Source organism: Ornithorhynchus anatinus, chromosome 11, assembly GCF_004115215.2.
Source record: "Ornithorhynchus anatinus isolate Pmale09 chromosome 11, mOrnAna1.pri.v4, whole genome shotgun sequence".
Lineage (NCBI taxonomy): Eukaryota > Metazoa > Chordata > Mammalia > Monotremata > Ornithorhynchidae > Ornithorhynchus > Ornithorhynchus anatinus.
In genome coordinates this window covers 37441604-37468521 of record NC_041738.1, presented here as the reverse complement: position 1 = coordinate 37468521, position 26918 = coordinate 37441604, and the positions used below count along the sequence as shown (strand labels likewise).

The 26918-nt window shown below is 48.3% G+C and overlaps 1 protein-coding gene and 1 long non-coding RNA gene across 2 annotated transcripts; both read left to right on the top strand.

The window, feature by feature from the left end:
• The first annotated feature begins 10402 nt into the window (after window positions 1–10402).
• On the top strand, window positions 10403–25224 carry LOC100077300 (transmembrane protein 231). Its single transcript, XM_007672229.3, has 7 exons — window positions 10403–10583; window positions 14747–14916; window positions 17598–17726; window positions 18265–18408; window positions 19812–19893; window positions 21128–21233; window positions 22830–25224. Exons 1-7 carry the CDS (start codon window positions 10445–10447, stop codon window positions 23008–23010), a joined length of 951 nt encoding a protein of 316 aa, XP_007670419.2. The 5' UTR covers window positions 10403–10444; the 3' UTR covers window positions 23011–25224.
• Window positions 21241–22654, top strand: LOC114815192. The gene is made up of 2 exons (XR_003762968.1): window positions 21241–21306; window positions 21407–22654. It is a non-coding gene; the product is annotated as an uncharacterized LOC114815192 (long non-coding RNA).
• Window positions 25225–26918: the final 1694 nt, after the last annotated feature.

Genomic DNA, 26918 nt, shown 5'->3' with positions numbered 1-26918 from the left:
TTGGCACATAGTAAGCACTTAACAAATACCAACATTTCACAAGAAAGACACTGTTTTCCGTTTTACAAGAGGTTTGGACTCTTTGGGAAGGGCCTCGTGAGCCCGGTTAAGGGACAGGGCCCGTCATTCATTCAGTCGTATTTACTGAGCGCTTCCTATGGGCAGAGCACTGTGCTAAGCGCTCGGAATGGACAAGTCGGCAACATCAGGGGGCACAGGCACCGCTCGCCGAAATATTTGAGGGCCCGGAGAGGGATTAGCGATGACTCAAGAGGTGAACCTCTCTGGCTCCTGGAAAACAGTCATGAGACCAGCGGGCTTCCTCTCCAGGCTAAACGTTCAGGAATCACAAGGCGGAGTTGTTCGGGTCAGACACCCTTGCTCACGCCTTAGAGGTTGCCACCGGGTGAAGAAGGAATTCACCACGGGCGAAGAAGGAATTCACCTCCCCAGGAAAGAGTCATGTGAGCTGGTCACCTCTGTTTACATGCAGTCGAGTGTTTACTCTGCCTAGTCACCTAATTGGACTCATCTCAGTTAATTGCGATATCCCCGAATGACTTCCAACTATAATGACGTCGATCTTCTTTGCCTAGAGATGAATAATAGTAATGTTGGTATTTGTTAAGCGCTCACTATGCGCAGAGCAGGGGGAGATACACGGGGTCATCAGGTTGTCCCACGGGAGGCTCACAGTGTTCATCCCCCTTTTCCAGATGAGGTCACTGAGGCCCAGAGAAGTGAAGTGACTTGCCCTCGGTCCCACAGCTGACAAGTGGCAGAGCCGCGATTCGAACCCGTAACCTCTGACTCCCAAGCCCGGGCTCTTTCCACTGAGCCACGCTCATTATGGTATTTGTTAAGCGCTTACTATGTTCCAAGCACTGTTCCAAGTGCTGGGGTAGGTACAAGGTGATGAGGTTGTCCCACATGGGGCTCACAGTCTCAATCCCCATTTTACAAATGAGGTAACTGAGGCACAGAGAAGTCATGTGACTTGCCCACAGTCACACAGCTGACAAGTGGCGGGGCCGGGATTAGAACCCACGACCTCTGACTCCCAAGCCCGTGTCTTTCCACTAGGCCACACTGCTCCAAATTCCCAAGAGATGCTGCAGCTCCTTTTCTTCACGCTAAAAATATGTCAGTTATGTTGGGAGTACTGGTCTAATCGACCAAAATATTTTGAAAATGAAAATGAATTTTGTAATAATAATAATAATAAGGTTGGTATTTGTTGTGCCAAGCACAGTTCTAAGCGCTGGGGTAGATACAGGGTCATCAGGTGGTCCCACGTGGGGCTCACACTCTTCATCCCCATTTTACAGATGAGGGAACTGAGGCACCGAGAAGTCAAGTGACTTGCGCAAAGTCACGCAGCTGACAGGTGGCGGAGCATCTTATAGCATCTTTCCTAAAGGGGAAATCTTCCTAAAGGGGAAATCCAGGGGAGATTTTATCCTGTGTGTTGATGTGTATTTATATACATGGATTTGTCCTTGGAGTTTGAAAATCATCCAACTGACAGAAATTTCACCCATGTGCGAGGGTGCAACTGAAAAGAACAATGTGCAACCAGGATCTCTTCTGAGCTTTGCATATGTATGATGGTTCTTTACTGTGTTTTTGCATTTACTATTAGAACAGTGCTCTGCACATAGTAAGCGCTTAACAAATACCAACATTATTATTATTAGTATTCCCTGGTATTGCTTTCAACTCCGCAGTGCTTTTTTGTTTTCTGGGGTTTTTTTATCTTTTTGGAATCAGTTGATGAGATAAAAAGATTATGCTAGGAGAGATCTTGGAAGGAAATAGAATCCATTTGCTGGTCTAACCTAGATTTACTCCTCTATTGTGTTGCCTGTGTATTATTTAAAGAACCCTGCTGGTGGTCCAGTAGAAATCCGGAAGCCCGGGTCCTAGTCCCCACTTTATTATTATTAACAATAATAATGGTATTTATTAAGTGCTTATGAAGTTCCAAGCACTGTTCTAAACGCTGGGGTGGATCCCAGGTCATCAGGTTGTCCCACGGGGGGCTCACAGCCTTAATCCCCATTTTACAGATGAGGTTAACTGAGGTGACTTGCCCAAGGTCACAGAGCAGATGAGTGGATTAGAACCCACGACCTTCTGACTCCCAGGCCCGTGTTCTATCCACGGCGCCCTGTTGCTTCAAATTTGGGGCTGCGCCTTCAGCCGTGTGGGTTTCTAACCCAAGGACCTCCCCAGGTGTTGCGTGAAGTGGAGAGGTCGCATCGGGAGGCCTAAAAGATAAATGGCTAATGTGGATGCAAAACGCACGGTGGCTGAGAACAATTTGGCCGTAAGATTAGACTGTGAGCCCCTCACTGGGGAGGGATTGTCTCTCTCTGTTGCCGAATTGTCCATTCCAAGCGCTTAGCACAGTGCTCTGCACATAGTAAGCGCTCAAGAAATACTACTGAATGAAGTCGGTCCTGTATTTATAAAACCTTCACAGGTATTTTGCAATGGGATGCACCCGTGCCTCCCTAAAAAAAAAAAATATGGTATCATTAATAATGATAATGTTGGTATTTGTTAAGTGCTTACTATGTGCAGAGCACTAGTCTAAGCGCTGGGGGAGATCCAGGGTCATCAGGTTGTCCCGTGTGAGGCTCACAGTCTTCATCCCCATTTGACAGATGAGGGAACTGAGGCACAGAGAAGTGAAGTGACTTGCCCACAGTCCCACAGCTGACAAGTGGCAGATCCCGGATTCGAACCCATGGCCTCTGGCTCCCCAGCCCGGGCTCTTTCCACTGAGCCACGCTGCTTCTCATTATGTTCCAAGCACTGTTCTAAGCACTGGGGATGATACAAGTTAATCAGGTGGGACCCAATCCCTGTCCACGTGGGGCTCCCACTCTTATCCCCATTTAATAATAATAATAATAATGTTGGTATTTGTTAAGCGCTTACTATGTGCAGAGCACTGTTCTAAGCGCTGGGGTAGACACAGGGGGATCAGGTTGTCCCACGTGGACTCACAGTCTTAATCCCCCTTTTACAGATGAGGGAACTGAGGCACACAGAAGTGAAGTGACTTGCCCACAGTCACATAGCTGACAAGTGGCAGAGCCGGCATTCGAACTCATGAGTCCTGACTCCAAAGCCCATGCACTTTCCACTGAGCCACACTGCTTCTCTTAAAGAAGCAGCTTAAAGAAGCAGCGTGGCCCAGTGGAAAGAGCCCGGGTTTGGGAGTCAGAGGTCATGGGTTCTAATCTTGGCTCCTCACCTCGTCAGCTTTGTGACTTTGGGCAAGTCCCTTCACTTCTCTGTGCCTCAGTGACCTCATCTATAAAATGGGGATGAAGACTGTGAGCCCCACGGGGGACAACCTGATCACCTTGTATCCCCCCACCCAGCGCTTAGAACAAGTGCTTCGCGCATAGTAAGCGCTTAACAGACGACCAACAGCACAGTCGATTCTTTCGGGCAGATCCTTGGTTCTGAGGTCACGGGACCGAGGTTCGTCCATCGTTCCCAAAAGGAGAGTCCGCCATTCATCTTGACTTAGAACTTCCTGCGTTCGAGGAGGTAAAGGACTCCATTCATTCAATAGTATTTATTGAGCGCTTACTGTGTGCCGAGCATTCATTCATTCATTCAATAGTATTTATTGAGCGCTTACTATGTGCAGAGCACTGTACTAAGCGCTTGGGATGAACAAGTCGGCAACAGATAGAGACAGTCCCTGCCGTTTGACGGGCTTACGGTCTAATCGGGGGAGACGGACAGACGAGAACGATGGCGATAAACAGCGTTGAGGGGAAGAACATCTCGTAAAAACCGATGGCGACTAAATAGAATCGAGGCGATGTACAATTCATTAACGAAATAAATAGGGTAACGAAAATATATACAGTCGAGCAGACGAGTACAGTGCTGTGGGGATGGGAAGGGAGAGGTGGAGGAGCAGAGGGAAAAGGGGAAAATGAGGCTTTAGCTGCGGAGAGGTAAAGGGGGGATGGCAGAGGGAGTAGAGGGGGAAGAGGAGCTCGGTCTGGGAAGGCCTCTTGGAGGAGGTGATTTTTAAGTAGGGTTTTGAAGAGGGAAAGAGAATCAGTTTGGCGGAGGTGAGGAGAGAGGGCGTTCCGGGACCGCGGGAGGACGTGACCCGGGGGTTGACGGCGGGATAGGCGAGACCGAGGGACGGTGAGGAGGTGGGCGGCGGAGGAGCGGAGCGTGCGGGGTGGGCGGTAGAAAGAGAGAAGGGAGGAGAGGTAGGAAGGGGCAAGGTGATGGAGAGCCTCGAAGCCTAGAGTGAGGAGTTTTTGTTTGGAGCGGAGGTCGATAGGCAACCACTGGAGTTGTTTAAGAAGGGGAGTGACATGCCCAGATCGTCTCTGCGGGAAGATGAGCCGGGCAGCGGAGTGAAGAATAGACCGGAGCGGGGCGAGAGAGGAGGAAGGGAGGTCAGAGAGAAGGCCGACACAGTAGTCTAGCCGGGATATAACGAGAGCCCGTAATAGTAAGGTAGCCGTTTGGGTGGAGAGGAAAGGGCGGATCTTGGCGATATTGTAGAGGTGAAACCGGCAGGTCTTGGTAACGGATAGGATGCGTGGGGTGAACGAGAGGGACGAGTCAAGGATGACACCGAGATTGCGGGCCCGAGAGACGGGAAGGGTGGTCGTGCCATCGACGGTGATAGAGAAGTCTGGGAGAGGACCGGGTTCGGGAGGGAAGATGAGGAGCTCAGTCTCGCTCATGTTGAGTTTTAGGTGGCGGGCCGACATCCAGGTGGAGACGTCCCGGAGGCGGGAGGAGATGCGAGCCCGAAGGGAGGGGGAGAGGACAGGGGCGGAGATGTAGATCTGCGTGTCATCTGCGTAGAGATGGTAGTCAAAGCCGTGAGATCGGATGAGCACTGTACTAAGCGCTTGGAACGGACAATTCGGCAACAGATAGAGACAATCCCTGCCCAGTGACAGTCTAAACGATTCAATTCCACCAGAGCCGCGGCCTTCCATCTTGGGTGACATCTCTTCCTCTTCTTTTAACATCTTCTCTTCTTTTAACATCATTCATCTTCTTGTAGTCTTTTCTGTGAATCTGCATATCTTCCCCTTTGGTTTTGCTTCAGAATTTTTACGGGTCCTGTTGATTACACGGGCTGCCCACCAATCACATCCCTCTGAACTGCTTAAATAGTGTTTTCTAATTGTTTGGGGGTGAAATGTGAAAAACAGATGCATTTTTGAAGTTGACTCATATGAAAAGAAACACGACACCACCCCGCTTTACAGCGTATTGATTTTAAAAATCTGATCACCGCGTTTAAAGTCTTTTTTGGCTCTTATTGAGTTGCTGATAAAACCACAAAGACTGACCTAAAAACATAGAGAGGGGAAAATATGGATAGCTGTGTATATTTATTAATAATAAATTATCAGAGCAATACTTTATTCACCCTATGTTATTTCAGTGTCACTTGGGTGCTCACTTGGGAGAAAATGACTTATCCACAGGACACAGTTAGCAGCAAGAGGCCCAGAGCTATTTTCAGTCTGATAATAATAATAATAATAATGTTGGTATTTGTTAAGCGCTTACTATGTGCCGAGCACTGTTCTAAGCGCTGGGGTGATAATAATAATAATAATAATGTTGGTATTTGTTAAGCGCTTACCATGTGCCGAGCACTGTTCTAAGCGCTGGGGTAGACATAGGGGAATCAGGTTGTCCCACGTGAGGCTCACAGTTAATCCCCATTTTACAGACGAGGGAACTGAGGCACAGAGAAGTTAAGTGACTTGCTAACTACCTAGTCAGGGGAAGTAAATAACAATAATAATAATAATTGTGGTTTTTGTTCAGCGCCAGACACGGTACTAAGTGATGGGACGGATACTAGCAAATCAGGTTGGATCAAGTCCCTTTTAATAATAACGATGGCATTTGTTAAGCGCTTCCTAGGTGCCAAGCACTGTTCTAAGCGCTTTTCCCACATGGGCCTCACAGTCTCAATCCCCATTTTACAGATGAGGGAACCGAGGCACAGAGAAGTGAAAGCGACTTGCCTGAGGTCACAGAGCAGACACGTGGCAGAGCCCGGATGGGACCTTCTGACTCCCAGGCCCGTGCTCTAGCCGCTACTCCACGCCGCTTGCGGAGTGCTTACTTTGTGCAATGCACTGTGCTAAGAGCTTGGGAGACTCCAGTAGAGTTAGTAGCTACAATCCCTGCTGTCAAGGAGCTCACAGTTTATAATTTTGAGGGAGAAAACACAGACAATAAATGTCACCAACAGGGAGAAGCAACAGGGTTTTAAGATATTTGCCTAAGTGCTGGGAGGCTGCTGGCGGGGGGAGATCTTGGCAAATGTCTCTGCTAAAGCCTGGGCTTGGGAGTCCAGAGGTCATGGGTTCGAATCCCCGCTCTGCCGCTTGCCAGCTGTGTGACTGTGGGCAAGTTACTTAACTTCTTTGTGCCTCAGTTACCTCATCTGTAAAATGGGGATTAAGACTGTGTGCCCCACGTGGGACAACCTGATGACCCTGTATCTCCCCCAGCACTTAGAACAGTGCTCAGCACATAGTAAGCGCTTAACAAATACCATAATTATTATTTTATTATTCTCTGAGCCTCAGTGACCTCATCTGGAAAATCCCAGCTCTGCCGCTTGCCAGCTGTGTGACTTTGGGCAAGTCACTTCACTTCTCTGTGCCTCAGCTCCCTCATCTGTCAAATGGGAATGAAGACTGTGAGCCCCACGTGGGACAACCTGATCACCTTGTACCCTCCTCCCCACGCTTAGAACAGTGCTTTGCACATAGTAAGCGCTTAACAAAAACCACCATTATTATTATTATTATTATTGTTAAATGTGAGCCCCACGTGGGACAACCTGATCACCTTCTATCCCCCAGTGCTTAGAACAGTGCTTTGCATATAGTTAGTGCTTAACAAATACCATCATCATCATTATTACTATTATTATTAATCATCCAGTGGTATTTATTGAGCGATTACTATGCGCAGAGCACTGTACTAAGCGTTTGGGAGAGTACGATTCGACAGAATTGGCAGACACCTTCCCTGCCCATAACGAGCAAGGCATGGGAGAAAGACGTCGGTGTGAATAAGTCATTTATAATGTATAATTCACTCTTTAAAACACACTGCGGGCTCTCTACTTCTAGTGCTCGGCCCTGTCAGTGCTGGACTAAGCGCACATTAGGTGCTCAATAAATACCACTGATTGACGGGAAACGTGGGCAGCCAACCCTGTCCTCCAAGTGCCTCCACCTCTCCTGAAAGGAATCGACTTCGTCCCAAACACTTGGGGAGTCTGGGACTCGGCGAAGGATTTTTTCCGGCAAACCGGGTCTCGGCTCTGCGTCTCGGCTGGGGATAGATTTTGCGTTTCACAGCATCACAGCCCCTGGCCGAAGGCCAAAGTCAACCACGCTCAGTCGAATAACAACCCTGCTTCTGCTGAGTGTCAACGACCGATTAAAAAACCCCGAAAAAAACCCTCAGCCATGCAGTTCAACAAGTAAGCGCACAAGGCTGAGGGAGGCGGGTTCCGATTCGGCGTCCCTGACGGGCTCTGGGTTCAAAGGCAACGAGGCTGGAGGTTGGGCGATCGGTGGCATTTTAACAGCAGGGGAAACCACCGGGCATAATAATAACAATCATGTTGGTATTTGTTAAGCGCTTACTATGTGCAGAGCGCTGTTCTAAGGGCTGGGGGAGAGACAGGGTCATCAGGTTGTCCCACGTGAGGCTCCCAGTCTTCATCCCCATTTTAATAATAATAACGTTGGTATTTAAGTGCTTACTATGTGCAGAGCACTGTTCTAAGCGCTGGGGGAGTACAGGGTCATCAGGTTGTCCCATGTGAGGCTCACAGTTAATCCCCATTTTAATAATAATAATAATGTTGGTATTTGTTAAGTGCTTACTATGTGCATAGCATTCTTTCTAAGCGCTGGGGGAGATACAGGGTCATCAGGTTGTCCCATGTGAGGCTCACAGTTAATCCCCATTTTAATAATAATAATGATGATGTTGGTATTTGTTAATAATGTTGGTATTTGTTAAGCGCTTACTATGTTCAGAGCACTGTTCTAAGTGCTGGGGGAGATACAGGGTCATCAGGTTGTCCCACGTGAGGCTCACAGTTAGTCCCCATTTTAATTATAATAATAATAATAATGTTGGTATTTGTTAATAATGTTGGTATTTGTTAAGCGCTTACTATGTTTTGTTTTTACGAGATGTTCTTCCCCTTGACTCTATTTATTGCCATTGTTCTTGTCTGTCCATCTCCCCCGATTAGACCGTAAGCCCGTCGGACGGCAGGGACTGTCTCTATCTGTTGCCGACTTGTTCATCCCAAGCGCTTAGTACAGTGCTCTGCACATAGTAAGTGCTCAATAAATACTATTGAATGAATGAATGAATACTATGTGCAGAGCACTGTTCTAAGCACTGGGGTATACAGGGTCATCAGGTTGTCCCACGTGAGGCTCACAGTTAATCCCCATTTTAATAATAATAATAATAATAACGTTGGTATTTGTTAAGTGCTTACTCTGTGCAGAGCACTGTTCTAAGCGCTGGGGGAGATACAGGGTCATCAGGTTGTCCCATGGGAGGCTCACAGTTAATTCCCATTTTAATAACAATAATGTTGGTATTTGTTAATAATGTTGGTATTTGTTAAGCGCTTACTATGTCCAGAGCACTGTTCTGAGCGCTGGGGGAGATACAGGGTCATCAGGTTGGCCCACGAGAGGCTCCCAGTCTTCATCCCCATTTTGCAGATGAGGGAACTGAGGCCCAGAGAAGTGAAGTGACTTGCCCACAGTCCCACAGCTGATAAGTGGCAGAGAGGGGATTCGAACCCATGACCTCTGACTCCCCAGCTCGGGCCCTTTCCACTGACAAAGTATTGATCAGCCAGGAGAAGCCCCCAGGGATGGAGCTGATCGGTCCGGGCCTAGCCGGGGGCCGGAGAACATGAACTGAGAAGCAACGAGGCCGGGGAGTCAGAGGAGCTGGGTTCTAATTCCGCCTCTGCCGCTGACCTGCGGCGTCACCTTGGACGGGTGACTTAACTTCTCGGTATCCTCAACTGTAAAGTGGGGATTCAATAATAATAATAAAAACGATGGTATTTGTTAAGCGCTCACTATGTGCCAAGCACCTGTTCTCCCCCCCCCCCCACTTAGATTGTAAATAGATTAGGAAGCGGTGGAAAGAGCCCGGGCTGGGGAGTCAGAGGTCATGGGTTCGAATCCTGACTCTGCCCCTTAGCTGTGTGACTGTGGGCAAGTCGCTTCACTTCTCTGGGCCTCAGTGACCTCATCTGTTAAATGGGGATGAAGACTGTGAGCCTCCCATGGGACCACCTGATGACCCTGGATATCCCCCAGCGCTTAGAACAGTGCTCTGCACAGAGTCAGCGCTTAACAAATACCAACATTATTATTATTATTATTATTAATCACTGTGGCTCAGTGGCAAGAGCCCGGGCTGGGGAGTCAGAGGTCATGGGTTCGAATCCCGGCTCTGCCTCTTGTCAGCGGTGTGACCTTGGGTAAGTCACTTCACTTCCCTGGGCCTCAGTGACCTCATCTGTCAAATGGGGATGAAGCCTGCGAGCCCCACGTGGGACCACCTCATCACCTTGTATCCCCCAGCACTTAGAACAGTGCTTGGCACATAGTAAGCGCTTAACAAATACCAACATTATTATTATTATTGTTAATAATAAACGCTTAAGAAATGCATCAGGAAGAGGGCTCGGGACCAGCGGGGTGCCGTCGCCTCCATTTTGTCACTTTGAAGGGAAAGCAGCTGCCCAGGCCGCCTTTCCCCTCCCGCCCTCAGCCGACGCCTGATTGGCCGCTCCAGGACCCGCCCCCTCCGGCCATTGGCGAACCGCCCCGTCAATCCCCGCCGTCGCCGTGGAGACCACGCCCACCAGCGCGCGCCCTCAGCCGGCGCCTGATTGGCCGCCCGAGGGCCCGCCCCGTCCATCGCGGCCGTCGCCGTGGAGACCACCTCCCCCCCGCGCGCCCTCAGCCGGCGTCTGATTGGCCCCTGGGGGACCCGCCCCCTCTCGCCATTGGCGGCCCGCCCCGTTCATCGCGGCCGTCGCCGTGGAGACCCCCCCCCCGGCGCGTGCCCTCAGCCGGCTTCTGATTGGCCTCCCGAGGCCCCGCCCCGTCCCCCCATTGGTGGCCGCCCCGGTCAATCCTGGTCGTCGCCATGGAGGCCACCCCCACCGGCGCGCGGCCTCAGCCGGCGTCTGATTGGCCGCCCGAGGCCCCGCCCCCTCCCGCCATTGGCGGCCGGCCCCGTCAATCCTGGCCGTCGCCGTGGAGACCCCCCTTCCCGCCCTCCACCGGGCTATGGCAACCGAGAGCAGCCAAAGGCGGCCGCCCGCGGAGCGGGAGCGGCCATGGTGCTGTACGAGCTGTTCGCCCACCCGGTGGAGCGCGGCTACCGCGCCGGGCTGGGCTCCAAGGCGGCGCTGTTCCTGCTGCTGGCCGCCGCCCTCACCTACCTGCCGCCGCTGCTCCTCGCCTTCCGCACTCACGGTCAGCACGGCGCCCCCCAGCGGCCCGCGGCCCGCACCGCACCCTCCCCTCCTCTCCAATAACCGGGTCTCGGGGAAGCGCTTCCTCTGTGCAGAGCGCTGTTCTAAGCGCTGGGGGAGATGATACAGGCGAATACTAATAATAATGTGGGTATTTGTTAAGCGCTTACTATGTGCAGAGCACAGTTCTAAGCGCTGGAGGATACAAGGTAATCAGGTTGTCCCACGTGGGGCTCACAGTCTTCATCCCCATTTTACAGATGAGGGAACTGAGGCCCAGAAAAGTGAATCTAATAATAATAATGGTATTTCTTAAGTGCTTACTATATGCCTAGCACCCTTCTCAGCGCTGGGGTAATAATAATAATAATGTTGGTATTTGTTAAGCGCTTACTCTGTGCAGAGCACTGTTCTAAGCGCTGGGGGAGATACAGGATCATCGGGTTGTCCCACGTGAGACTCACAGTCTTCATCCCCATTTTGCAGATGAGGTCACTGAGGCCCAGAGAAGTGAAGTGTCTTGCCCACAGTCACACAGCTGACAAGGGGCAGAGCTGGGATTCGAACCTGTGACCTCTGACTCCCAAGCCCAGTCTCTTTCCATTCAGCCACGTTGATTAATAATAATAATAATAATAATGTTGGTATTTGTTAAGCACTTACTATGTGCCAAGCACTGTTCTAAGCGCTGGGGGATACATGGTAATCAGGTTGTCCCACGTGGGGCTCACAGTCTTCGTCCCCATTTTACAGATGAGGGAACTGAGGCCCAGAGAGGTGAAGTGACTTGCCCACAGTCCCACAGCTGACAAGTGGCGGAGCTGGGATTCGAACCCATGACCTGTGACTCCCAAGCCCGGGCTCTTGCCACTGAATCACGCTGCTGTGAGCCCCATAGGGGGCAACCTGATGACCTTCCAATAATAATAATAATAATAATGGTATTTGTTAAGTGCTTACTATGTGCCAAGCACTGTTCTAAATGCTAGGGTAGATACAAGGTAATCAGGTTGACCCACGTGAGGCTCACAGTCTTAATCCTCATTTGACAGATGAGGAAACTGAGGCACAGAGAAGTGAAGTGACTTGCCCAAAATCTCACAGCTGACAAGTGGCGGATCCGGGATTAGAACCCACGACTTGTGACTCCCAAACCCGGGCTCTTTCCACTCAGCCACGCTGCTTCTATGCCCGTTGCCCCCACCGAGTCTTCGAGCCTTTTAACCTCCTCAAGTTCCCAGCGGCCCGACTTTTCTCCCCTCAGGCCCGACGACCTCGCCAACCCGTTTGTTAAAATCCAATCCATTAGGCATGGCCTCGATGACCTCCTCCCAACCCCATTCCATTCTCTCACCGTTCCCAGCTTCCTCTCAAGGGGAGATCTCCTGCTTGCTTTCAAATTTTAGCCCCTTTACCTCTGCCTCTCACCCCGTTGTAGCTCAACCCCCCCCCCCCCCCACAATTTGAAAATGTCCCACTTTACAGTCCCCCACAACCCTAATAATGACCATGCAAAATCCCTCTTTCTCTTGCCCTTCTCCCCAGCATTGCCCCCTGCTTTTAACATCTACCCTCTCTACCTGCACTTCTCATTTTCGAAAAACACCCTCCCTCCTCTCCTGTCACCTTTAACCTCCCGCTCTCTGGTGGCTCCTTCTCCTCTGCCTCCAAACAGGCTCACACCTCCCCTATCCCGGAAAAAAAATGATTCCCCAAGTCCTAGCGTACCCTCCAGATCTGGCTCCATCTCCCAACTCCTAGCTCTGCCCAGACTCCTCAAACAGGGAAGTAGCGAGACCCAGCGGAAAGGGTACGGACCTGGGAGTCAGAGGACCTAGGTTCTCATTCTGGCTCTGTCGCTTATCTCGTGCAAATCCCGTAACTTCTCCGGCCCAAGTTACCTCGTCGGTAAAATGGGGATTAAATCCCTTACCTTCAACTGTGAGGCCTCATGTGGGTCAGGGCCTGTGTCCGACCCGATCACCTTCTATCTTCCTGGCACTTAGAACAACGCTTGACACATAATAATGGAGAAGCAGCGTGGCTCAGTGGAAAGAGCACGGGCTTTGGAGCCAGGGCTCATGAGTTCGAATCCCAGCTCTGCCACTTGTCGGCTGTGTGACTGTGGGCGAGTCACTTCACTTCTCTGTGCCTCAGTTCCCTCATCTGTAAAATGGGGATTAAGACTGTGAGCCCCACGTGGGACAACCTGATTCCCCTATGTCTACCCCAGCGCTTAGAACAGTGCTCGACACATAGTAAGCGCTTAACAAATACCAACATTATTATTATAATAAGGGTTTAACAGATACCGTAATTATTAGGCCGTAAACACCTGCTGCCTCACTTCTCCTCCTATTCCCTTCTCACCCCTCAACACTCTGGCTTCCACCCTCTTCCCTCCACTCAGACCACCCTCATCAGTCAACCAATCAATCATATTGAGCGCTTAATGTTTGTAGAGCGCAGTACTAAGCACTTGGGAGAGTGCAGTGTAACAGAGTTGGTAGACAGGGTCCCTGCGCACCAGTGAGGTTCCCCTTGCCACATCTAAAAGACTCCGTTCTATCCTAATCTCCCCAACTTCTTGGCTGCTTTTGACACGGTGGACCGCACCGTTCCCCAGGAAGCATTATGGAACCCTGGTGTTTCTGATAACAGTTTTCTCCTGATTCTCCGCTTATCTCTCTGGCCGGTCCTCGGTCTCTTACACTGGCTCCTCCTCAGCCTCCCATCCCCTTATTGTGGGTGTTTTTCAAGACTCAGTTTGAGTCCCTTTATCTTTTCACTCTACATCCCCTCCTTCAAGGGGTTCATTCCCTCCTATGGGTTCAACTACTTCTTCTCTGCCAACGATTTCCAAATCTGCTTTTGTCTTTCTTTGCAGTCCTTCCAGCCCACTGGCTCCTCAAGCTTAATACAGTCAATTCTGAACTTCTCATCTTCCCTCCCAAATCCTCTCCTCCATCTGACGTGCCCATTCCAGTGGTCCCCGCTACCATCCTCCCGCTCTCTGTCGTCTCTAACTGTGGCATTACATTTGGCTCCTCCCCTGTTTTACCCCTGTATTCTATTGCCAGATGTCAGTGGTTTTTCATCCACCCGGGCCCACCCCTTCCTTTCCACCCAAATGACCACCACGCTGATCCAAGCACTAGTCACCGAGGGGCTTAACTACCGCTTCGGTCGCTTTATTGAGCTCCTGACCTCTAGTCTCTCCTCTGTCCGTCTGTTGCCTAGATCGTAGTTCGAAAATGTCATTCTGCTATACCTCTTCACTCTTCAAAAACCTCCAGTGGTTATCCATTCCTCACCGCGTCGAGTAGAAACTCCTAACCATTGGCTTTTAAAACACTCCGTCAACTCTCTCCCTCTGATACTTATCCACTCCCTTCTCCCTCTTCACCCCAGCTTGCACTCTTTGTTTCCCCCAAGTTAACCTACTCACTGTGCCTCATTCTTGTCTCTCCCACCCCTAACCCTGTCTGACATCCTTCCCCCGCTTGGAGCTTTCTCCTCCTTTAGATCCCACAGAACCCAAATCTTCCCATCTTCAAGGCCCTCCTGAAATCATGTACATTCCAAGCGCTTAGTACAGTGCTCTGCACCTAGTAAACGCTCAATAAATGTTAATGAATGAATATTTTTTCTAGAGTCCTTCCTCAGCTAATTTCTTCTCTTCCCAGGTTATATCCCTCCACCTGCCCTCTCCGCACTTCTGCGCGACCTGAGCACTTGTAAACGCACAATCTCCTGTAGCCTTCATGTATTTAACCTACATAGACTATTTCTTAAACACCAACCAACTCCTGACATATCCCCTTTTACTCTTTCCACCCAGCTGTACATTATTTCAATGTCTGTCTCTCCCCTTAAATGTAAACTCCTTTGACGGCAGGGATCACGTCTCCTAATTTAGCCCAAGCGTTTAGTAGAGTGCTCGGCACTCCGAAAAATACTGCCGATGGCTTGCTCCTGGCTCTCTGGCACCGAACCCATCGGCACCAAGCCCCCCGGCACTAAGCTTTCCCTGCCTGCTTGAATTCCTGCATTAAAATTCACAGATGATCGTGGTTTTTCATCTATCCCTTCTCATTTTCCACTCCCTCCTTCTCCCCCTCTTGCTTGGCCTTACCTCGGTTTCGTGTGTTTTCCTCGTTTCAGGGTTTTGGCTGAAGCGGAGTAGCTACGAGGAGCAGCCAACAGTCCGGTTTCAACACCAGGTGCTTTTTGTGGCCCTGCTGGGCCCGGCTCCCGGCGGCTTTCTGGCCTGGAGCACCTTTCCCACTTTTAACCGGTTGCAGGGGGCGAGCCTGCGGGTCCCACTGGTGTCGGTAGGTAGCTCCGAACTCCACGCCGGATCTTGGGCTTTTCGGGGACGGAGGAGGGGGGCCCGAGCCGAAGGTTAGGGAGAGGGGAGGATCGAGGGGCCTCCCCGCCCTTCGAAGGGATGGGGAGAAGCGAAGACGTGGGAGTCGTCGGAAGGTCCCCCTTGTCTGGGGGTGATTTGTTCTTGCGATGGGTTTTTGTTTGTTTTTTAAGGTATTGTTAAACACTTACTATATATCAGCTACGGTTTTAAGCGCTGGGATAGATAGAAGGCAATCAGGTCCGGCACAGTCCCCGTCCCACATGGGGCTCACGGTCTTAATCCCCATTTTACAGGTGAGTCACTGAGGCGCAGAGAAGTGGTGTGGCTTGCGCAAGGTCACACAACAGACAAGTGGCGGAGCCGGGATTAGAACCCAGGCCCTTCTGACTCCCAGGTCCGTGCTCTATCCGCTAGGCCACGCTGCTTCTCATTGTGGTGTTACAGTTGCAAAATCAATACCAAGAAGTCTGGGCAAGCAATATTAATCACTGTCCATTGCCCCAACGGGCTTTGCCTGGTCGGTACAAGGACATGAGAATCACAGCAGCTTGGTGTCAAATTTACACAAGATTTAGAAGCATTAAAGTTTCCAAATAATCATCCATTCATATGCACTCGTGGCTCTTCGGAAACTTTCTGAGAAGCAGTCTTGGCCTAGTTGAGAGAGTATGGTCCTGGGAGTTAGAAGGACCTGGGTTCTAATCCTCCCTCTGCCATTTGTCTGCTGTGTGACCTTGGGCGAGTCACTTCTCAGTGCTTCAGTTACCTCATCTGTAACTGTGAGCCCCCCGTGGAACCTGGGCTGTGTCCAACCTGAGTAGCTTATGTCTACCCGGCGCTTAGTACCGTGCCCGGCACCTACTAAGTGCTTGATTATCATAAAAAACATTGTTATTAATATCGTTTTTGTTAAGAACTTAATACGTGTTAGCACTGTTCTAAGCTCTTTGGGCCTGTGAAACGACTCTGTTCTTTTAGTTGGATTTCTTCAGTTGATTTTGAGATCATTGCCTTGAGGCTAAAATGGAATATTTCCAAATTGGCTAAAAAAATAATCTTCCAAACTTTTTTAATAAAAAAAAAAAAAACCCAAACCCTGAAATAAGAAACTTCAGATTCTTGGGGTGAAAATTAGATTCAGAGGTGTTATTTTAATAAGAAAGTAGGTCAGTAGCAAATTCCTTTGAGCAACTCCTCTCTGAATATTGCTGAGTTTTTCGGTACATCTTTTTGGAGGCAACTTTGCTGAAAAGAGCCTGTTTAGCTCTGAGTTGGGCTCTTCATTCCTTTTACAAATTACCAAACAATTATAGTCTTCCTGTACCTTCAGTGTGCATCCTCCCTACTCTAAGACATGCCCAGGAGTTCAGGACAATAACAACTGAAGTCCTAAACATAAAAAAGTGACTCAGATTTAACTCTGCAAAATCGCCTTCCCCTCACTCAATGCTTCATTCATTCGTCATTTCATCCGTCCATGGCTGAGTCATTAGGAATGAAGCTGTTGAGTGTCTATCTTCCTGCTGTCAAATACTTCCCCTTGGAGTGTATTTTTATTTGGTTGTTTCTGACTGGTGTCCGAATTTAGATTGTAAACCACCCAGACAAGGACCACATTGTGTTGTGGTATTGAAAAGTGCCCGTCCTATTTTCGGTACCCAATAAATGTCCTTCATTACTAATAATGAAAGAAATTTACAGTCAGAGGCAGAGTCTCTTGCCTGGACAGAAACCAAATCCTACTTTTCTCTAATTTGCTATAATCAGGACGTGTGCCTATGATTAATTTCTGCCTTCTTGGTAAACGATCCACCTGTTTCTCCCTAGACTACCTTGTAGAATGGAGAGAGAACAGGGGACAGAGAATAGAAGAATATTTACATAAATATTTGAGGACTGGGATGTGTGTTATAATGCTTAAGGGGTACACAGCCAAGTTCAGAGTCGACGCAGATGGGAGGTCAGATAAGGGAAATAAAGGGCTTAGTCTAGAAAGGCCTCTGGGAGGAGATGAGATTTTAGGAGGGTTTTGAGGGTTTTTGAGGGTGGGGAAAAGGGTGGACTTTTGGATATGAAGGAAGAGGCCCGATGTTCCAGGCCCTGTGGCGAACGTGGGCAAAGGGTCGGTGGCGGGGTAGATGAGATCGAGGTACAGAGAGCAGGTTGGAGCGAGAGGAGCGGAGTGTGCGGGCTGGGTCGTAGGAGAAGTTTGGTGAGGTTAGGTAGGAGTGCATCAGATCCAATGGTAAGGAGTTTCTGTTTGATGTGGAGGTGGTTGGATGGGCAGTGGAAGTTTCTGAGGAATGGGGAGATATGGACTGAACAGTTTTTGAGGCAAATGATCAGCCTCAAAAGCCCTTTTGATGCCCCCCTGCACACAGCACTTGCCTAGCCTCTTTAGAAACAACCTTTTTCAGGCAGGGCATTCAACATCCTGCTAATTGTTGGGGATGTTTATAAAATATTTTGCACGTGGCGTTATTTCTTTTCTGGAAAATCCTTATCCTACTGTATTTTATGGGCAGGGGTAGTCTTATGAAGAGGTGAGCTGTGATAGAGAGCCCAAATAATGAACTGTGGGAAACGTAGACCCTTCCCAAGTGTACTTTCTTTAGAAAATAAAGTCCTCTCGGTGTGTCCTAGACCAGAGAAGAAGACAAGAACCAGGACGGGAAGATGGACTTACTCCACTTTAAAATGGAGCTTCCACTGCAGGCTTCCGAGCAGGTCCTCGGGGTTCAGCTCATTCTGACATTCTCCTACCAACTGCACGTGAGTGTCTGCCCACCTGCGGCTTCTGTTGCCGTGGAGTCCCTACTGAGTCCTGGTCCTGCCAGATTTCTGTCTGGCTTCATTTCCCAGTTCCAATCCATTCAAGGGAAAGAGCCATCTTAAATTGAAAAGCGTCAGAAGTCTCATATCCCTCATCCTTCCTCGTTTAGACTGTGAGCCCGTTGTTGGGCAGGGATTGTCTCTTATCTGTTGCCGGATTGCACATTCCAAGCACTTAGTACAGTGCTCTGCACAGAGTAAGCGCTCAATAAAAATGAATGAATGAATACAATCCCAGTGGGTTCAGTGGGCTAGTTCAGAAAACAATCCCTGAATTCATCTTTGGGTTAGATTGGATCAAAGCACACTGATCGCTTCAAGAAACCACTGCCTCTCCAAGTTCTGCATTCCCGGGACTTGGATTTGCATCCCTTAAGATAGGCTAGAGAGGAGGGGCAGGAATCTGGCTCTCTGAACCTAAATCCACCTAAATCCCAAATCTTAACCGAAATGTCATCTCTGCCATTAACCATTTCAGAGGATGTCGACATTTGTGATGCAGAGCATGGCTTTTCTGCAGTCCTTCTTCCCTGTCCCGGGGGCTCAACTCTATGTGAATGGAGACTTGAAGCTGCAGCAGAAGCAGCCCTTGAGCCATCGTGGGCTAGATGTCAGATACAATGTAAGAAATCCTCCTGCACACGTGCGCTTTCTCTCTCTCTCTCCCCTCCTTTCTCCTTCATCCCCCACCTGCATCACTTATTTTCTTGGAAAGTTATTTGAAGTTGTAGAAGACAGACCCTATTAAGTTGGAAATATCATTGTCATTTGAAGTGGGGACGGACCTGGTAAAGTTGGACATTTAATTTTCTCATGTACACCACTGAGGGACTTTAGGATTTAAGGATTAATTACATAAGATTATTTAGGATTAATCACAGTCCCGATTAGACTGTGAGCCCGTCATTGGGCAGGGATGGGCTCTCTCTGTTGCCGAATTGTACATTCCAAGCGCTTAGTACAGTGCTCTGCACATAGTAAGCGCTCAATAAATACTATCGAATTAAAGATTTAACAATGTCGAGAGAAGAACCCTGTGTGGAACAGGGCCTGGGTGCAATCTAATTACCTTGTATCTACCCCAGCACATGGTAAGCACCTACCACATAGATAAGTATACAAGCATCAACGCACTCTCCACGCTCATTCCTCCTTCATAAAGTCTCTACTGCTATTATAAATAAAAATCCGACTGGGATCAGAAAACCAAAAGTAGTGCCTTCCGGGATGAGAGGGTGGAAAGCCAGATGGAACGGGGAAGAAACTGACTAAACAATAATTTTAAAAGCAGTTGCAGAGACCTTCCCCAGAGTATTTAGTCCTCGAAGAGCTGAGGGAGGAGGAAGCTCTTCTTGGGAAAAATGGGAGGCAGCGGGGCCTAGGACTGGAACTCGAGACTGAGAGTCAGGAGGTCCCGGCTCTGACACTTACCTGCTGTATGACCTTGGCCAAGTCACTTAACCTCCCTGTACCTCAGTTTCCTCACCTGTAGACTGTAAATAAAATACCTATCTCCCTCCCTCCATTTTAGGCAAAGTGAGTGTCCAAACTGATCATCTTGTATCCACCCCCCTCGGGCTTAGCATAGTGCTTGGCATATAGTTAAGTGCCTAATAAGTACTGTTAAAAAAAAACAAAATGGGAGAAGCAGCGTGGCTTAGTGGAAAGAGCACGGATTTGGGAGTCAGTGGTCGTGGGTTCTAATCCCAGCTCTGCCACTTGTCAGCTCTGTGACCTTGGGCAAGTCACTACACTTCTCTGTGCCTGAGTTACCTCATCTGTAAAATGGGGAGTAAGACTGTGAGCCTCACGTGGGACAACCTGCTAACCTTGTATCTACCCCAGCGCTTAGAAGAGTGCTTGGCACGTACTAAGTGCTTAACAAATACCACTATTATTATTTCCTCAGTAGTGCCAGGAGCTTGGTGAGTTTTCTATTCCTTAAAACCAATAAATAAATAAATAAGTAGTAGAGGGAAGAAAAGGGAGGAATGTCCAGCCATTAAATGTTTGGTTATTTAACAGGTTCCTGTGATCAATGGGACAAGCCCTTTTGCAAGGGACTTTGACCTCACAAATATTGCTGCTGCTTACCAGGAGAGGAATGGTAGGTCACTTTCCCAGGTAGCTGCACGAGGGCTGCCCAGGGGTGGACTGGTCGAAGGGTGCCTAGCGGGGACCGGTAAAGGGCACCAGTTTGCAGGACGGGGCTCAGTGGGATGGTGACCGAGAGGGAGGGAATGGTGGTACTTCTCAGGTTTCAATTCCAAGACTCACCGATTCCTGTCAAGATGGACACGGGATGCAGCTGATCATTCCTCGATTGGTCATTAGACTTCTACCTTTGCCTGCCGTGCTCTTTTCTTGCAGCATCAAATCTCTCCCGCACGCCATCCCTGCTGAAGGTCAGCTAGGAATGGTAATGCATCAATCAATAAATGGCATCTGTTGGGTGCTTACTGTGCGCAGAGCCCGGTACCAAGCACATGGGAGAGTACAGTACAAGAGAATTAGCATACGGGCTTACAGTATAATGCATCATTCAAGTTAGTTCTCCCACTCCGTGTGTTTTCACTCTGTGTTTGGGGGAATTCTGGCCACACGCATCTCCCTGGGTAGAATGCGAGGTGCTGTCGGAAGAAGTGATTTGGAGGCGAGCTTGCTGCATTGGGCTCGGCCCAAGAACTACAGTGCGAGTTTTCCTTAATGCAGCGTTCTGCAAAAATGTAACCCCCGCCTTTCCGGAGAATTGACTGTGTTGACCCGGTCCTGTCTGCAGGGAATTGAGAGTGCTCTCTTAGATTAAGTCCACTTCATCCTCTTAGCACCCTTGTGAACTGGAGACAAAGATTATCCTCTCCATCCTACAGATGGACAGAGATCCTGGAGGAGGCGAAGTGATTTGCTCAGATTCAGTGGCAGTTGGAGGATCCTGTAAGGCCTCTCTGCTCTGACAGGCTTTGAGGCCTGTCAGTCATCCCCTGGAGGTCCTTCTCGGACCACCATCATTAGCAGCATTGATGGAGCACCTCTTGAGGGCAGAGCACTGCCTTAGGTGTTTGGAAACTCACTGCAGCAGTAAAAGTCCCAGTTCCTGCCCTTGAGGAGCATTAATGTCACTTGTTTAGCTCAGCAGACCAGACCTCCCCCAGGCTGATCGATGTCCAGGGAAGTCTCACCTTGCAAAAGCCCACAGATGATTGGGCCAGCTGACAGGCAGCCACCACGATACAGCAGCGTTCTGAGGAGAATCCCTGCTCTCGGGTGGCGTCTCTCGATCGCGCGGGACTCGGACCTCCGAGCTACCCGTTTAAAGGCTGCGTTTTCTGGTTTCGTTGCAGTGACAACCATCCTGTCCGATCCCAACCCTATCTGGCTGGTCGGAAGGGCCGCGGACGCACCATTTGTGATTAATGCCATCATCCGATACCCCGTGGAAGTGATTTCATATCCTTTGACGATCTTTCTTAGCCAGGCGGTTAATGGCGCAGCCGGCTGCCCAGCCAGGCCGAAGGAGATGGTAAGTGTGGTGGGCTGCCTCGGGGGAACACCAGAGTGGCCACCCACCTGCTCCTGTGGGACAGTGACCCCTCTCCTGCCCTTAATCTGTTTTGAACCAGGAGGCCAGTAGAATTGGCCAAAGTTTGGCTTTTGGCCAGGACAGCGGCAAGAACTCTAAGGAGGCCGATGTGGAATGGACGAGCAGCGGCCGCAAGAAGTTTGTCAGAACAACAATCAGCAATACGCCCGCTCCCTGGAATCCCTCTGTCTCCTCCAGGCCAGAGGAGGATTATCTATGAGCTCTGCCATAGTGAGCTGTAGCTAGACCTCCGGGGAGCTGGGGTAGAGGCAACTCGGCTCATTTTCCTTCCTGCTTGGTCCACTTCATTCCCATCTGAGCATGTGTGTCTGCACGTGATTGCGTGCCTGATTGCGTGCCTGCTTGCGAGTCTGAGTTTGAGAGCGCTTCGTACTTTTCGGTGTAGGTGGGAAAGCCTAGGTGTCGACGTATGTGTGTGTTTGTCAGTTTGAGCGTGTGAGGGTGAGAGCCTGGTGGGGGTCTTTGATGTGGGTTTGAACAGGTGAGCCTGAGATCCCGGTGAGGGACTTTTTGTGTTTGTACAGGAGAGTGGGAGGGCCTGGGTGAGCGTCTCTGTGAGTTTGAGCGATTGAGTGTGAAAAACCAGGTGGGTGTCTGTGTATTTGTACGGGCATTAGCACAGGATTCTGGTGTGTGACTTTGTGCTCTCCCCCCATCTCTCTTTGTCTAGTTCTCCCTCCTTGTTGCCTCCCCTTCACTCCCAAAGCTTAGGGATGATGCCAGTACGTTACACTGCGTGTCCAGGGTAGTGCTTATGGTGTCATAGGCGTATGTCCCCCCATCCCTGCAAACCATGTCCAAGTTCCATTCAGAGCTCCTGAGAATCTGGTCACTTCCACTCACACCCTTAGGGCATCACATTCACAGTATCCCCAAGTCCCAAGGGGAAGAAACCTAAAGTTGTGGTCAGTACTGCTCCCCGCTTCCAAGTCACCAATGTGGCCTAGCTGGGGGCTCTGGTGGTGATTGGGAAATAGCGGGCTTGTGAGGCTGCAGCGAAGAAAAGCAGAGAGAAATTGGGAGGGGTTGTGTCACTTTGGGGCACCCAAGCTTGCCCTTGGGTAGCCTGTCTCTTACCCCAGTTTTAAAAAAATGATTTTAAGATGAGAGGGATGATTTCTAAGCTATTCTCATTAGGTACAGATGCTGGAAAACATAAAATTCCCATTGGGTTTGAGAAACCAAAAATTTGTAATCCTAAGAAAATAACTTTACCTCTGCCAAATTTTCCTTTAGGAAGAAAAAAACATTTAATTTCCTTAACATATTTTCTTCTTGAGTGATTCTGTCTAGTTACGCATCATCCATATTTATGACATGTGCTGTCCTTCGAAGCATCTTGAAAACATTTTGGCCATTTCCTGTTTGGGTCGAACCCGAGCTCTTGTATTACTGCTTTAAATGTTTCATAGTCCCGTGTGTGACTCCTTAACACTTCGCACCTATCAGCCAGGCTTCTGGGAGATGATTAAGTTTGCCTGGATCCAGTACATCAGTATTCTGCTTGTCTTCCTCTGGGTGTTCGAAAGAATCAAAATCTTTGTGTTCCAGAATCAGGTGGTGACAACAGTACCCGTAGCACCGACGTCCCCGGTGGCGTCCTACAAAGAGCATCTGTCCTAAGAGACAGGATTCTGGCCCTGAATGGGACTCCACAGGGGCCCATCTACCTCATGTTTATTTTCCAAGAATCTTCATCCCGTTCCCATCTACAAAGGCGGTTTCTGCGGGCCTGTGGGCTACTTTGTGTTTTTGACGCTGATGGTGACGTCGAAACTGATTTTTACCATGCCGGGCAAATGCGGTGTTTTCTGGTCTCCAAGACAACCAGATAACTGGTCCCTAGGATCTCTGCCACTGTTTTGCAACGGTAAAATGCGCAGAAAGAAACTCATAGAGATAATTCCGTCGTTTCAGATCTCGGAAACAATCGAGCCTTCAGCTAAGGAAGGCGTTTCCTTTTTGAATCTGGAGAACACAAGCTATGCATTTTCCCTTCAAAACCCTTTATTTGCTCATGTTACCTCTGAAGAGTTCTCTTTTGATAGGTATGTAAATCACTGGTACTCTGCATTCACTGTAGGTAGAGATCACCACCCCTGACTGTATGTTCCAGAGTTAGGAGGCCCTTAACTGGGAACGGATATTTATTTCGGTGGGAACTGGGAACAATCACCACATCCAGTTCAGTAGGCAGTTAGAAATGATTGATCTAGTTGACTAGACTTTTATTCAAGGAATCTTGCTGCCTCATGTCCTTCAGTTTATTGTTGCCTCAAATTAGTTGCTGAAGATAAAAGGGTCCTTTTATTTACAGTAGTCGGCTACTGCTGAAGAAAATTGGGATTGCAACAACTTCTCGTACTCCTGCTCATTACCAGTAAGAGTTGGTTCTTACTGGTTGTAACTCTTACTTGGCCACGTGAGATTAATATCTAGAGATGAATTCTTGTCCAGAGCCATCCTGAGCTAAATCTCTGTGCTCTTTGAAGGACAAAGACATTTGCTCTGTGACCTTGAATAAATCTTCAGGAGTGGGAGGACTTCCCCTTCCGCCACTTGCACTCTTTGGTCAAATCTGCGGGGTTATTTTTTAAGAAGGTTTTTTTTTCAGCGGGTAGTGGAAATATCCATATTTACAAGAATCCGCACAGGCCAAAACAAGCTTCCATCACCAAAGAACAAATTGAAAGGATTGGCCCATGTGGAAAAATCGATGGGTTGGGATCCATCCTCCCTCCAAGCTGCTCCAGGAACTCTAATAAAATAGTACTCAAAGCTAACTTTTCTACCCCTGATGACTTCTAGCCGTGACTCCAAACCCTACTGATACCCTGGTACGCTCTGAGAAAACAAAGTCGTGTTATGGAGAGAACGGTTTTATTCAGAGCATATTATCAGCATCAGCGTATCCTTTTCTAAATCTGGTTGGTGGGGGGGGAGGAAGGGGGTGGCGGAGTGGAGGAAATCCCTGAATGAACCCACCAAGGAAAAGTCATCGAGTCTAAGGTTAAATAAATCTCAGTTCTCTTCCTGCTTGTTCTTAGCAGGTGAAGGACCACAAATAACTCCAGATAAAGTGCACTTAGTATATTAGCGGATGAGGAATAAGATCAAATATGGATCCTAAGGCAGCATTGTAAATCTGACCCATTCAGAAGCCATCCCCAAAGAAGCCATCTTACAGAAAACAAAATCCTTATCGTTTATTACCTCACACGGAGTTCAGCCGATCTAAAAATTATGACTAAAAAGGAACTACTGTAATTGCAAAACCGCCCCCCCCCCCCGCCTTGAATTTGTTTGAAAATAACCTTGTATCATTATTGAAAAACACGTGAGTTTGGACTTGCTTTTTCAAATGAGTGCTGGGGAGAGCCCCAAGCACACAAGAATTCTTGGTTTGCTCTTTCCTCAGAAGGGGTTTTTCTTGGATATGCACCACTTTAACTGAAACACTAATTCTTCGAGTAATTCAAAAGCAAAACCTTTCAGATACCTGGCCAGCCAAGATGGAAGTTTGGAGACAAAGGCATTTTAAATTATTTTCACATAAGAAATGCCCAAACTACTTTAACAACTGAAAAAAATCACCAGCTTTTTCTTCCTCAAACAAAATTTAACTTAAAAACGGAAGAATGGGTTTTCATCAAATTTAACAATTCTGGCTTGAAACCTAATCACATAGGAAGTGTCGAGATGAAATATGAGTGTACATGTAAAATGTCTTAAATACTTGTAGAGTCAATGCAAACCTCGTATGGTTTATAAAGGACTATGTAAACATCCTTCAGGTTTTTTTATCTTTATAATTAAAATATTCAAAATATAATTACATTTTTGTGTCTTTCACCCCTTTCTTCCCTTCAGTCTTATAAGTAAGTTTTGCTTCAGTTATGGTTCTGCCTAGAGACCAAGGAAAGTATTATTTGTTAGGACTTTGGCAGGATTAGCTTCTGTCAATATCATCCAAGTGCCACCCCAAATAAATATGAGTTTTCAGTTAATTCCACAGGCTGGCGTGTTTGAAGCCACAGCCTGGAAAGTTACAACTTGTCAGAAGTATTAGGAAGGGGGGGAACATTTCTAGCATTAGAACTTAGTAAACTCATTGAATTGAGAGGGAAAAAGAAGTGTGTTTTGCATATTGCTAACATTTTTAAGCACTAGACTAAAAAACACGGTACTAATACTGGGGAATAATGGAGCTATGAATAATTGGAAACAATTCTGGGCTACATTCAAAGTTAAGACAAAGCAACCTCAACATCAGAGTCTCCCTTTGCTATTTCAGTGGGCTGGGATGGAGAGGCGAAACATAAAAATAAATTATTATGACTTTGTCAATGAAGTAATTGCTCATACTTCCAAATCTGGTCTCCGGTAAAGCTGTTGACGTAAGTTAGGTGTCTGTAGCCTAAATGGAGTACTGGGCAGTTGTCTGGCTCGTTTGTTCCATTTAGCGGGCCCAGATGGATAATTCAGACCCCCCAAAAATCCACTTGGGGTCCTGAATTATTTAGTTGTGCTCTCTAAATGAAGCAGGTAATCACTTATTCTTTCGCTTAGGTTAGAAGAAACTGTAACCTTTGCTATTATAATTCAATTAGAATTTATGATCCTGTAATGATTAATGTTTACCCTCTGCACATCAACTTTGTTTTCCAGTTCTCCTTACTTTTTCACAAACCTCACATTCTTTGACCATTCAGTTCTATCTGAACAAATTCAAGCACTGGTTTCCTCAGATACATGATTAATGTGAGGAAACATACTTTTGAATTCAAAAATGAAGCTAAAAGCTCATGTTCATCCCGGGCATTCATTCTAAGAGGAGCTTTTCTTCTGTCCAGGTAAGAAACCTGACCCCCCTCCAGGCCCGGTATTAGCCCAGATATGCCAGCCAGGCAGCTGGCTAAACTGCTTTCCTTTACATTGGTGGAGACAAGAGAGCTCTGACAGGACTTGAGTTGAATAAAGGATATTAAAGAGCATGGCTTTTCTGCAGTTATTCCCTGTCCTGGAGGCCTAGCTGTGTAATAATAATAATTATGGCATTTGTTAAGCACTTTATATGTGACAATCACTGGTCTAAGAGCTAGGATAGATACGTTAATCCGGTTGGACACAGTCCTGGCACCACCTGGGGTTCACGATCTAAGTAGGAGGGAGAATGGGTATGAATGGAGACTTGAAACCGCAGCTGAAGCAGACCTTAACCTTGTCTTTTATGGTATTTGTTAAGCACCTACTGTGTGCCAGGCACTGTATTAAGCACTGAGATGGATACAGCTTACCAGGTTGCACACAGTCCCTGTCCCACATGGGGCTCACAGTCTTATTCACCGTTTTACAGAATAAAACGGTGTAAAACACAGGGAAGTGAAGTGACTTGCCCAGGGCCACACAGCAGGCAAGTGGCAGAGCTGAGATTAGAACCCAGGCTCTTCTGTCTCCCAGGCCCATGTTCTAACCACTAGGCAATGCTGCTAGGGGTTAGATATCAGATACCATGTGATAATAATAATTGT